A 13,554-nucleotide genomic window follows, 5' to 3' on the forward strand; every position below is an offset into this window, starting at 1 on the left:
ATGAAGGTTGATCCGAACCCTGCTGATTTGAAGGGAAGCTATCTTGAGAAGCAGGGACCAACTAGATCATTTGTGTGTCCCAATTGAAAACAAGAACATAGTTTTCTGCTGATAAGTTGGACGGATCTGCTGCTCTTCTGGTATTCTTTTGAAAGTTCTGTTTAGTTCAAAATGGAGTCAATTCCCCTGTTGCTTCTTTTTAAATTTACATTTGGCATGTGCTAACTACCATGACATAGGCACTAATAGTATTTCTTGGCCAGCTAGGCATGCACTATTTGCTTAGATGCACAGCCATGAAATGAAGATGCTTCTTGATTAACCAAGTAACATACAAGCAGGCACTTGGATAAAGAGCGGATATATTGACATGCATCAGCTGAAAAAAAGCAGAGATACAGAGCGATACCACTGATTCATCTTCAGAAAATATCCCAAATTCTGTAGATATGTAGAGAGATGCACCTAATCCATGGATATTATGGAGAATTTAACGTTGCTAATATTGCTTTAACTTTTGAGGTACTCAGTTACAGGTACTATGCTCGATCGTCATGCTAACTGTGATGTGCCTGTTAATGTTCAAACAGAGGAGAAAGATAAGCAGGCCCGACTTGCTGAGACAGCCAAGAAAGATCGTTGGCGACAAGCTGCTGGTTTCTACAGTATTGTTGCATACATACATACATACATTCTTACTTGAACTTTGTGGCATGCACAAGCTCATATTTGTTTATTCCAAACCTCTACGAATTTAAATCGTTGTTGGCAACAAGCACTATGCTTACTTACCAATTGCAACTACTTCAAAAGTTCAAGAGCAGTTTTAACATGGTCCCTCTTACCCCCTCTTTTCACATGAGAGGTAAGAGTATAAAATAGATCTTAGCCGTTGATCTCATCAATGAATGGCTTGATTGACTCTTACCTTCTTACACGTGGTAAATATTGAAATCAACAAGTGCGTGGCCAGTCTTTCAATCACACGTCTGACTAGAATTGCTCTTCTGTGCTAAGCATCGATCACACTTCCACCCTTCATCACATTCACTTGTGCTCTCTTCATGCTCCATGCCCTTAGCTGTGGCACTCCGACCGTGGTACTTCCATTGTTGAAGGCATACATGTGGGTGGCGCCGTTGTCGACAAGCGCCACCGGATAAACTCTGGCCGTGATGCAGATCCTGCCACCGCTGCCGAAGCTCTCCACCGCCGACCGATCGATCTGCACGATGGTGTCCATTTCAGTTCTGTCATCAAGTGGATTGCCGGAGAAATTAATGAAACAAATTTAATCCCCCCAACTCACCAGAGTCCTGAGGGATATCCTTTTTTCATTTTCAAGGTCAAATTCAAAGAAGCCTCCATAGGCTGGTGTGTACAGTCCTGGTCTCAGGGAAGACCTGTGCAAAGCAAAGAAAATGTTTTCTTTTTAGTTTCCTTACAGACATTTATGGAAATCAAGGGTAACAAAAATTAAGTCAAAAAAGGATAAGCACTAACCTTCTAAGATCGGAGCACATGAGGATAATGTACTTTTGCTCTGATTTGTAAACCCTGAAATGCACTGCAGTGTGCTCCTCCATGTTGTCAGAGGCAAGAATAACAAGTCCAAATGGCCCTATGCCACCATGAACCGATGCATCCGCCTCCCGGCACTGCTTCCGGGGGTCAAAAAGCCATGAAGGATCAAAAGGTTCGGCGTCATCGATGGACGTCGGCTCAAAATCTATCTCAATGTCAGCCTGTTATTATGTGCCCGGCCGTTAGTTACAGTTGGTCAGAAATATATATGCCCATTTTCTGTTGCCAAAAATGTACTATCTATAAAGAAATTAATAATTATCAGAAGTTCCTATAGCTTTTACTGCCATGACACTTTTTCAAATAAAAATAATTCTTTGGAAGACCAAGTTAGTTGGTTTGTGAATACTGAATAGGGAACTACCTGGATAGTGTCGATTCCCTTAATCTCAAATAGATCTCCCTTTTTCAGCTCTAGTCCTTGATGGTTGATTTCATTTATTCGAAGGGACTCAATCTCTTCAACTGGCCATTGGATCAACTGCTTGCCATCGCCATCTAACCAAATTGTCCTGGGGATTGACTAAATGTAACACAAAAAAAAATTGGGTTAAAGATGTTACACTGATTTGTTAAATCGGTTAAATTATTATTTCAATATGAAGTAATTACAGGAGCTAAGGGTAGATTTTCTTACATGGATTCCTGCCCAGCCTTTTGCAATATCATCTGAATAACTATCTGTCTCGTTACTCCAAGCCCATATGACTCTCCTGCCGTGTTTGGAGTCAAAGAATGATTTTGAAGCATAGAAAGTACCATAATCGATCCTCGTCCACAGCCGATTGTCATCTTGGACGGTGTCTGGCACAAACTCATCACGTTTGAGATCATACACCCCAACTATGTACATGTCACAGGAATTGATGCTCACTTTGAGGACATGCTTGGCACCACTTGGAATTTCTGAAGACATGTCCAGTCCATTGTTACTTCCCGGCACTACGGCGAAGAAATCCAGGCACTCCCACATATTGAGGGCATTGTTTGAATACAGCGGGCGTTCAATTCTAGTCCAACTCATAAAGTCTTCACTCTTGTACAGAAGTGCAGTACCGATGCCGTTCACCTCAGCACCAACTGCTATTCTCCATAGTCCATCCGGTCCAATCCAACCGGTTGTCGGATCCCTGAAATGGCTCGAGTTCAAGCCTGGTATGACATGTTGGATCACTGGGTTACTGCCTACTTTGGCCCATTCCCTCAGGTACGGATCAGAACGGTTTTTGGGAAGCGCAATGTTTTGGACCTGATTCGCCTTCCTGTCGATGAGACCAGTGTATATGATGACCGGTTGAACACCAAATAGAATTGTGGCTGAGCCGGTCCAACAACCGCATATGTCACTTGGGATATCCGGTTTGATTGCCGGTTCAAGACCGACCCAGTTGATGAGGTCTGTTGAAACCGAATGGCCCCAAACCATGTTCATGAGGGAGTCATTGGGGTCAAAGGCGCCATCGGGGTTATACTGGTAGAATTCATGGTAGACGCCATTGTAGTACATTGGTCCTGAAATTTTTATAAAAGGCATTATAAGATGTAGAATGATGTAATTTCTTCTCCTTTTTATTTATGTAAGTGTTTGCGCCTGAGGTATTCATACCACATGGATCTTTTTTGTTGTCGTAGATTTCCAAGGATCGCCAATCCATCAAATATATGAAAAAAGTGAGAGAATGTCAAATAGAGGTACAATTAATAGGATATGGTTATTGGTAAAACAAAACCAAAGATGTTCTATATTTCAAAACAAATCCACTACTTCATTACTTCCGTATGGGTATAACAGATCAGTCTAATATTTTTTTTAAAAGAGATCTGTCTAATATTATTTGGACACATGATGTGACACCCTAGTTTCGTAGTAGAACATTTTTATTTTATACTTTCTGATATTGTTTGTTTCTTTTTTCTTTTGTGTGTATAATCAACTAGAAAGATATGTATTTTTTCATACAGCAAAGATACATGGTTTATCTCTATGTCATCGATTTTATTTTAGATACACATGACGTATATTTTTGGTACATGGTTCTAGGCGCACCCTACATAACATTTTCAATTTAAAATAAAATAAAATAATCAAACAATTCTTAATTTTTTAGGGCGAACATCGTCTAAGTGTTCTACTCACGTATGAAGTTTCGCGAAGAAATGACTTCAGTGTTCATTTGGGCGAAGAAATGACTTCAGTGTTAATAATTGGTGCTTATAGCGCCAGTACAGGCTGCTGAAGCTCACGCTTGAGCTATATTGGCAGCGGTCCATGAGCGCATTTGAGCACAGATTTTAGACTGCTGCATTGACTTTGACCATTGACCATGGACGTTAATCTTTGACTTTTTAAAAACAATTATGACCTGGAAAAGAGTTCATAAAAAATTGGAGAAAAAAATCTTGAATTTGAAAAATGTTTGTAAATTTGAAAAAGTTTGTGAAAATAAAAAAAATCAGGACTTTGAGAAAAGTTCATAAATTTTTTAATAACGAATTTGAAAAAAAAATTAGCTCATTTGAAAACTTCATGAATTTTAGAAAAGTTCACAATTTTTTTTAAAAGTCACGAATTTGGAAAAAATTAATGAATTTTTAAAAAGTTCATAATCTACAAAAAAGTTTTTGAGTGCAAAAACAACTTGTGAATCTGAAAATATCACGAATTTGAGAAGTTCATAAATTTGAAAAAGTTCATGAATTTTAAAAAAAGGAAAAGGAAAAAGAAAAAGAAAAGGAAAAGGAAAACAGAAAAAGAAAAAGAACGTACAAAAAAGGGAAAAAAATCTAGAAACGAAAAAAGAAAAAAAACAACGGGAAGGAGCTTCCCAGAACCCACCCATTGGGAGCTACACAGAAACATGCATATATGGGCTGGCCCAAGAAATTTAGCAGAGGGAATGGTGGTGCGTTGTGTAGCGTTTTGCCTATAACCGGCGCTATAGGTGTCAAATAGGAGTTAGCCCCAAACTTTATACGAACAAAAAAAGTCGAGAAGGAAAGAAAAACACAATAACAACGGTCGATTATTTCTCAACCCACTGAGCTCTATGCGCTTCCTTATTTTTGACACAAAAACAGTTTGTGATGATACTACTACAAAAATATTATGTGTATTTTAACAAGTATATTATCCCCTAAAAAACAAGCATATTATTGAACATTAGCACACCAAATTAAGATCGGCACTTTTTTTTCCCTTCTCCGGTTAGGCAAATCGGTAACCAATCAGATCTCTTGCTTTTTCTTGGACCAATAGCAAGAAAAGCACAAACAAAAGTGAACAGATGACCCACAAAATGAAACAGAGAGGAAGCCGAAGAAGGAAGCAGAGAGGTAAACAGAGACATAAACAACATACCGTTCATCCAGTTCCTGGGAGGCTGGAAGTGGTAGGCAGTCCTGTACCTCTCGCTGACAATGGAGGGGGCCTTTGGAGACTGGGGGTAGGAGAAGCCTCTCTCTCCATTGCTGCAGGGCCATGCCTAAGAAATTTTGGGGGGCCAGTGCGAAAGCCCAAGTCAGGCCCTACTTACTTATGCAGAAACAGAAATCATTGCCAGACTACGGAATATTTCCAAAAATCATACCCAGTGCTATCGTAGCAGCATATTCACTGCTAAATCTCATGAGAATATCGATCCGTCCTGGGGACCATTTGTTTTGCTATTTCTAATGCACTACAAACACTAATTTGTATACACTTATTGGAAACCTACTATAGTACTACCACTGTTTCTAAACGTAAGAATTGAACTGCCAAAACGTCTTACATTTATGAACAAGGGGTGTATATTTTAATATGAAGCTTAAAGAGCAGCATAATTAAGATGGCCATGCTCTTTGTCATTTGACCAAGTGGTTACTAAAATTTTGGATTCTCTGATTCTTATTTTCATGGTGCAGAGCAAGTTTCTTTAAAAAAAATTTTGAATTTTGTAGCATGCGTGGCTCCTGCTGATTGAATATGATTGATGCTTCTAAAAAAGGAAACCTGAGCACAAGTGCAAAACACATAAGCTGACTAACAGCATGAATGAACCAAGTGTAAAAATGAATAGAAGGTGAAAGCAGACTGTCTCAGAGTTACTGAAGCGCAGACAGCGAGTAATTAACTGAAACAAGAGTTACTGGAGCTTACCAGGCTCTGCAAAAGAATGGTGGCGCAGAACACACAAGCAAGTCGAGCGAGCCTGCAATCAATCAGGCAAAACATCAATTCTGTGAGTGACAGAAAACAAAACAGTCGACTGGTTAACTGAACCTTTCAAACAATTAATCGGATGATGGATGGACTTACACTGTGAGCAGAGCACACATCAGCATCATCATCAAAGCAGCAGCAGCACAAAGGACCAACACAGACACACATGCATACAAGTCAGTCACCTTCCATGTGGCCGGGAGGGAGGGGAGAGGTAGCTAGCTAGGAGTGAGGAGTCCCTCACCTTCCATGGCCATCGCCATCCTATCTCCGGCGCGGCGGCAGTCCTCCGCCTCCTCCTCCTACCCGCTTCTCCTCCTGCACCGGAGGAGAGTGACAGAGATAGATAGACGGAGGAGGGAGTTGTTGAGCTGTTTCTGTCCGCTCAAAAATATCTATCTGCCTTTCCCCTTAAAAAGGATCTACGGGATCTGTCTTTCCCCTTAAAAAATAAGTACCAGTAGGCCTTTTTTCCTGCGCACAAGGGCTTTGTCGTTTTGCAGTGTTACTGTTAATCATGGGCCTAGGAAATATCGGGTCTTGTAGCTGCTGCATGTCGGCAATGATAGCAAAAATATCAGTGGTGGTCGGCAGCATAGTAGCTACCTCCATTTACCAGGAGTTGGGCTGTAACTCGTACTCCCTCCATTCCGATTTACTCGTCGTGGTTTTAGTTCAAGGCAATTAGTAGACTTAACACTTTACACTGATGTTTGCATCTTTTGAAATTTATTTCAGATCTTCTGACGATGTGCGCAGCGAGAGGAGATATTTCCGTCGAATGTGAAGGCGTCTGTGGCGACTTCGTGAATCTCAAGTTGATGTGCCGGCTCAGTCTTTCGAGGATGCTCATAGGGATAGGGTATGCGTACGTGTGTTCATAAGGATGAGTGTATGTATGTATGTATGTATGTATGTATGAGCGTGTGTGTCTGTATGATGTTTAAAAAAAGTTGTTGCTCCTTCGTTTCTTTTTTACTTCACGTATTAGCATTGTCTTGAGTCAAATTGTATAGAGTTTGACCAAATTTATAAAAAAAATATCAACATTCTTAATATCAAATCGGTACAATTAGTTTCATTGTAAAATATATATGTTTTTTAATATCACAGATGTTGATTTTTTTCAATATAGAGTTGATCAAAAACTTGACATATGACAAATTTAATACACAAACTAAAAGGAAACGAAGGGGAGTTAGCTAACTATACTATAGCTCACGGCGAGCTGTAAAAGAATACTCTCTCTCTCTCTCTCTCTCTCTCTCTCAATATAAGTGTCGTTGATTCAGTGTCAAAAACTTACTTTATATCATGGTGAACCTTTTGGTTTTCTTTCTGGTACATGATTGTAGTGTGTACTGTAGCACTCATGAAGCACCGTTAGGGGAAGCATACGTATACTCTGAGAGGAAGCATAGATGTACTTCTTGGGGAGGCAGAGATGGGCTCCGGCTCCGCTAGGCAGCAGACAACAGCATCAGGACGCTCCGGCCAGGGAGCTGCAGGTCCTGCCGTCGACGGCGTGGGACGTTGCCATGGAGCGGTCAGGACCAATCATAATTTGGATTTCCTTTGCGGGTGTTTTGTGCTATTTTTAGGGATCCTGTTGACAAATGGGCCACATCTGAAATGAAAGGTTTTTATAGGATCTATTCTGCTGGAACACATGTCATACTATAAAAACGGTTTGCAGGATCTTGTAAATCGATTTTACGGTACGAGATTATAAGACTAGCCACAATGGGTAGTAACGTAGAGTAGTAATATAGACATGTTACTAGTCTATGTTACTACCTCTGTAGTGGGGAGTAACATATGTGTGGTAGTATGCAACACTTAATTTATTAGGCTATAGATACATTTTGTCTTGATATGTGTGATTTTACTCATACTACTAGTAACTAGCTATGTTACTATTTTTCTCTCTTTCTTCATTTATTACTTGTCACATCATCTATTTTATGTAGATATATGTGATGTTACTATCTATGTTACTCCCACTATAAGTAGTCTAAGGGATGTTAGAGTTGCTCTTAACATAATTTTCATAGTTTTGATTAATTATGTAAAAGTTTGACCTAAAAAAGACATGCCTTCAATTGATTGTAAAAAATATATAATGCGGATGTAAGAAAATATAATGACAATAGTAAGAGTGAGGCGTTTTGGAGGCCAAACTCCATAGAGCCCTTTATTTTTGATAATTTCAAAATTCAAACTTTTCTGTTTCAAGCAAATCTAAAAATATATGCAAGTATACAAAGATGAAATGTATATGTGTGTAAAAATTCATGATGAAATATCTTGAAATGTGACCTGTGCAAAAAAGAAAAATTCATTGACTCGGAGGATGAGTAGCCCTCATTTCAACGTATACATTATGACTTCATGTATATGTTTATTTTTTCATATTTTTTGAAATATAGAAACACGAATTTTGATGAAATTTGAAAAATGCTTTTGGAGGCATTTTCGCAGTAATACAACTTAGAAACTGTGGATGTTAGGAAAAAAAATACTACTAATTGCTACGCACACATCGTTCCTGGTACACCGCAAACCCCCTCCCCTGTTCAAAATTCACCTCCATCCATGGCAATGGCAGCATCCCCGCATCAGCATTCTCCCTCACCACCATGGCCATCCCTCCCCTCGTCATCCCCAACGCCAGCGCCGGATATGGCGACGCCCCTCCCTCCTCCTTCTCCGGCACCGGCGTCGGCTCCGTGCCCTCGTCCTTATCCTCCTCTCGACTCATGGCGGCGGCGTCGATCTAGGCGCAGGCCTACGATAGGTTAGCCCTTGTTATCTTTGAGTTGGGGGCTATCACTGCCACCCAAGTTGGTGTATTGAAGATTCAACCAATGCTAATGCTAGGTTCCACTGTCTATGCTAATGCTAGTACCTACCCAAATCTGCTGGCACAAAGTGCAGTATAAACTTCGATTATAGCTTCATTCTTACTACTCCAAATCTGCTGGCACAAAGTGCAGTATAAATCTGCTGGCACAAAGTGCAGTATAAACTTTGAGTTGGGGGCTATCACTGCCACCCAAGTTGGAGTATAATGTATCTGTAGATTGCTATGCGGGTGTAATGTCCTATGTCGTAACAACACATCGAAACATCCAGAAAGAAAGTCTTGGCAAAGCAATTGCCAACCGTGTTAATCCGGAAGTCGATGAATTAGTATTGCTTTGTCATCTTCCTTGTGTTGTGTTGGCTACAAATTTATAAAAGATCAGTTAACAAATGTTACAAGCAAAGCATATCTAGTTGTAGCATTGTGGTTAATTAATTAATTACAACCGCATCATACTAGTTGGCAGAAGATGTAAAACCAGTGATTAACCGTACATTCTGTAAACATACATATGAAATCATAAAGTATGAAGACTAAGATGGTTCTGTTCTTATTCCGAATCTCGGCAAACTTACATCATAGCTCGTGGGCGTCTCCTTCATGACTCTAGTTCAAATACCCATGCTAAATATTGAAAACAACAAATGACTGGATTTAAGACGGTCCCCCAATCACATGTCAAATTAGAATCGCTCTTCCGTGTTAAACGCTCACTTGTGCTCTCCTCATGCTCCAAGCCCTGAGCTGAGGCACTCTGACTGTGGCACTGCCATTGTTAAAGGCATACATGTGGGGTTGGCGGTTGTCGTCGACAAGCGACACTGGGTAAACTCTAGCCATGATGCAGACCCTGCCACCACCACCGAAGCTCTCCACCGCAGACCGATCAATCTGAATGGTGGTGTACATTTTCAGTTCTGTTAGGGAGTGAACATGTAACTGGAGAAATGACACGAAAGCCACCCAACTCACCAGAGTTCTGAGGGAGATCTTCCTTTCCTTTTCAAGGTCAAATTCAAAGAAGCCTCCATAGGTTGGTGTGTCCAGTCCTGGTGTCAGGGAAGACCTGCGCAAAGAAATGAAGAAATTTCTCCTGTCAATAGATATGCACATTCGTAGTAACAAAGATAAACACCAGCACTAACCTTCTTAGATCAGAGCACATGAGGATCATGTAATTTTTCTGTGATTTGTAAACTCTGAAGTGCACAACAGTGTGCTCCTCCGTGTCGTCGGAGGCCAGAATAACAAGTCCAAATGGCCCTATGCTACCATGAACCGATGCATCCGCTTCCCGGCAATGCTTCTCGGCATCAAAAAGCCAGGAAGGATCGAAAGGATCAGCATCATCGATTGACGTCAGCTCAAAATCTATCTCGATGTCAGCCTGTTTCAAGAAAATTATGTGCCTGGTTAGCTACAGCTGCTCACAAGAACACACAAAACACCTCCATATGTATAATTAGTAATTACCGGGAGACCCTGCAACTTTTACTGGCATGCCTCTTTTTGTAATAAAAATTTTCTTTAGAAGACCAGGTAAGAATGTTTGTGAAATAGGAAACTACCTGCAAAGTGTCAGCTCCCTCAATCTCAAATAGATCTCCCATCTTCAAGTCTAGTCCTTGATGGTTGATTTCATTTCCTCGAAGGGACTCAATCTCTTCAACTGGCCATTGCAGCAGCCGTTTGCTATCGCTGTCTAACCAAATTGTCCTGGGGAATGACTAGATGTAATAGAAAAAAATGAGGTTAAACATGTTTCACTAATTTTTAAATCGTTATTTCAATATGATACAATTACAGCCAATTAAGGGTAGATTTTCTTACATGGATTCCTGCCCAGCCTTTTGCAACATCATCTGAAGAACTGTCAGTCTCAGTAGTCCAAGCCCATATGATCCTCCTTCCATGTTTAGAGTCAAAGAACGTTTTTGAAGCATAGAAATTGCCATAATCGATCCTCGGCCATAGCCGACTGTCATCAGTATCTGGCACAAAGACATCACGTTTGAGATCATAAACCCCTATCACGTACACGTCTTCACCGAAATTCAGGCCCATTTTGAGGACATGCTTGGCGCCATTTGGGATTGCTGAAGACATGTCCAGTCCATTGTTACTTCCCGGCAATACTGCGAAGAAATCCAGGCACTCTAACATAATGGAGGCATTGGATGAATACAGCGGATGGTCAACTCTAGTCCAGTTCAAGAAGTCTTCGCTCTTGTACAAAAGTGCAGCACCGTAGCCGTTCAGCTGAGCACCGACTGCTATTCTCCATAGTCCGTCCGGTCCGATCCAACCGGTTGTCGGATCCCTGAACTGCCCCGAGTTCAAGCCCGGTACACCCGATTGGATCACTGGGTTATTGCCTGCTTTGGTCCATTCCCTGAGGTAGGGATCAGACCGGTTTTTGGGAAGCGCAATGTTTTGGACCTGATGCTTCTCAATGTCGATGACACCGGTGTATATGATGACCGGTTGATCACCAGATACAATTGTGACTGAGCCGGACCAGCAACCTTTTATGTCATTTGGGGTATCCGGTTCTATTGCGGGTTCAAGAGTAATCCAGTTGACGAGGTCCGTTGAAACCGAATGGCCCCAAACTATGTTGTAGGAGGTATTGGGATTGAAGGAGCCATCGGGGTTATATTGGTAGAATTCATGGTAGATGCCATTGTAGTACATTGGTCCTGAAATTTTAATAAATGCAATATAAGATAGAAATCTGCAATTTCTTCTCTTTTGTATTATTTAAAAGTGTATGTGCCTGAGATATTCGTACCACATGGATCTTTTTTGTTGTTGTAGATTTCCAAGGATATCCAATTCATCGAATATATGAAGAAGAAAAACAGAGAGAATGTCAATGACTTGCAACAGATGTACAGTTGATAGGATATGATTATTGGTAAAAACAGGACCAAAGATGTTATAGGTTTCAAAATATGCCAGTACTTCATTACTTTCCAATGAGTATGATAGATCTGTCTAATATAATTCAGACACATAATGTGAGACCCTAGTTTCAGCGATATGATTCTGAAAGTGGTTTTTCGCTGTCGCCTTGTTTTCTCTTGTGGTTGGATCAACTGTGCCTTTTCCCCCCATTGACATACACCCATTCCATAGACAATTTTCTCCCTCCTTTTCCCCCTATTTAACTGTTACATGCAAAATCTGACTGCAGCGCCTACACCGAGCACCTATTTCGGCATACCCAAAGTAAGATGGGCGAAACGGTAACCAGTTTTTCTTGGGCCAAGAGAAGAAGAAAAACACACCAAAATCAGAGGGGCCATCTGATTGGCCACAGACAAAAGTGAAGAGATGACCCAGAAAACTTAACAGAAAAAGGAAACAGAGAGGTAAGCAGAGACATGAACAACATACCGTTGATCCAGTTCTTGGGAGGCTGCAGGTGGTAGGCAGTCCTGTACCTCTCGCTGACAATGGCGGTGGAGGGGCCCTTCGTTGAAGACTGTGAGCAGAAGAAGACTCCCTCTCTGCAGGGCCCTACCTAAGAAAAAAAATTGGGGGCCAGCACGAAAGATCAGGTATTAAGGCCCTAGAAGAAAGAGGCTAAAATGAAATATATTTGGTTGAGTGGAGTAGAGGGGAGCTACTTTGTAGAAGCGAATAAGAGTTGGTGAAACAGAGAGCGAATGAACATGGGAGACAGGGAGGGAGTGTAACTAAAACAAATGACTGACACTGTAGGTTCTATTACAAGCTTAAATTTCAGAGACCTGATTCAGTTCATAGAAGAAATGGGAGCTTATTTTAGGGGCAAGTGAGTGAGTGAATGAACATGTTATTAGGCTTAATTACCAGGAGTTGGAAGAGAAGGCTGGTGGAGAAGATACACGCGAGGCCACCAAGGAAGCTGTAACAGCAGCAGGAGCAACAGTTAATTGGAGGGAACAAACCAAATGGAATAGTTGATGAAGGCGGCAGGCAGTCGAACAATGGATGAACTTACACTGTGAAGGCCGACATCGATCAAGAGTAAGTTAGACAGCAGCAGCAGCAGCAGACACTCCAGTAAGTCAGTCTAACATACACTTGCAATTTGCAGGGGAAGAAAGTCGGGAGGGAGGGAGGGCAGAAGCAAGCAAGGAAGCGGTAAGAATCCCTCTTCTCACCTTGCACGGCCATCGCCATCGCCTCCGGCGGGGCGGGCGGCGGAGCTTCCCGGCGAGCTTCAGCTGAGTAAGGGCTACAGGTAGTAGGTGAGGTGGGGCGATGTGTGGGACGCATGTTTCTCGTGCGCGCGCTCGCTTCCTCCACTTCATTATTACGTGGCCGACATGGGTGGGTCCGTTGGCTGGCTCCTACAGTTTTCTTTCTTTTCTATTGTGTGTGCGTGTGCGTACGTAGATCCATCAGCACATGCGAATGCGATGTGCTGCTGCTGGGCCGTGCAAAATGACTCACCCATCTATTATGCTCCTACATTTTTGGCGGTATATCTAGATCTACATTTTTTTTTTGCGGGTGTAGAGCAGAGTGAGTTGTTGTGTTGTGTGGCATCTGTCCCGGTCAGCCAACATTTGTCCACTTCTCCTCCGCCTTCCCACAAACACTGTTTAAGACGTCGACTGACCCGAAAATGACGTCTCATGTGATTTTTGTGTGTTTCTTTTTCGGATCTGTATTTATTCCATATGGTTTTCTCTAGGTTTTGGGGGAAACGGTTTTTGACAGATCTCAGTGTTTTTCTTTCTGGTTTTGTTTCTACTTTCATTTTCCTACCTATTCTTCTATTTGATACTCTTTGTGTTAAATTGTTGGCATATCGCACAAAGTCGAGCGGTTGGCTTGCCGACCCAACTGCCATGGGTGGTCAATTTTTGAAAGGTTATGGATCTAGTTTACCGGTTTTTGGACGGTTCTT

The 13,554-nt window shown here is 41.5% G+C and overlaps 2 protein-coding genes across 4 annotated transcripts; both read right to left on the reverse strand.

Moving 5' to 3' along the window:
* Positions 1 to 618: 618 nt before the first annotated feature.
* LOC119287295 (beta-fructofuranosidase, insoluble isoenzyme 4-like) lies at positions 619 to 6,001 on the reverse strand. The gene is made up of 9 exons (XM_037566816.1): positions 5,882 to 6,001; positions 5,723 to 5,774; positions 4,943 to 5,066; positions 3,191 to 3,199; positions 2,222 to 3,096; positions 1,949 to 2,107; positions 1,504 to 1,745; positions 1,310 to 1,403; positions 619 to 1,225 (listed from the first exon to the last, which is right to left on the reverse strand). The coding sequence occupies exons 1-9, from the start codon at positions 5,911 to 5,913 to the stop codon at positions 1,013 to 1,015; spliced, it is 1,800 nt and encodes a 599-aa protein (XP_037422713.1). The 5' UTR covers positions 5,914 to 6,001; the 3' UTR covers positions 619 to 1,012.
* Positions 6,002 to 9,061: 3,060 nt separating this feature from the next.
* On the reverse strand, positions 9,062 to 12,936 carry LOC119287296 (beta-fructofuranosidase, insoluble isoenzyme 4-like). 3 transcript variants are annotated; one of them, XM_037566818.1, is made up of 9 exons: positions 12,640 to 12,710; positions 12,489 to 12,543; positions 12,051 to 12,177; positions 11,443 to 11,451; positions 10,482 to 11,350; positions 10,220 to 10,378; positions 9,797 to 10,038; positions 9,624 to 9,717; positions 9,062 to 9,542 (listed from the first exon to the last, which is right to left on the reverse strand). In XM_037566818.1, exons 1-9 carry the CDS (start codon positions 12,654 to 12,656, stop codon positions 9,354 to 9,356), a joined length of 1,761 nt encoding a protein of 586 aa, XP_037422715.1. In that variant the 5' UTR covers positions 12,657 to 12,710; the 3' UTR covers positions 9,062 to 9,353. The 3 variants fall into 3 exon arrangements, with proteins under 3 accessions (XP_037422715.1, XP_037422716.1, XP_037422714.1); XM_037566819.1 differs by lacking the exon at positions 12,640 to 12,710 and adding an exon at positions 12,803 to 12,936 and having other exon boundaries at positions 9,062 to 9,717; XM_037566817.1 differs by having other exon boundaries at positions 9,062 to 9,717; positions 12,640 to 12,715.
* Between the last annotated feature and the right edge of the window lie 618 nt (positions 12,937 to 13,554).

This window comes from Triticum dicoccoides, chromosome 4A (genome assembly GCF_002162155.2).
Source record: "Triticum dicoccoides isolate Atlit2015 ecotype Zavitan chromosome 4A, WEW_v2.0, whole genome shotgun sequence".
Taxonomy (NCBI): domain Eukaryota; kingdom Viridiplantae; phylum Streptophyta; class Magnoliopsida; order Poales; family Poaceae; genus Triticum; species Triticum dicoccoides.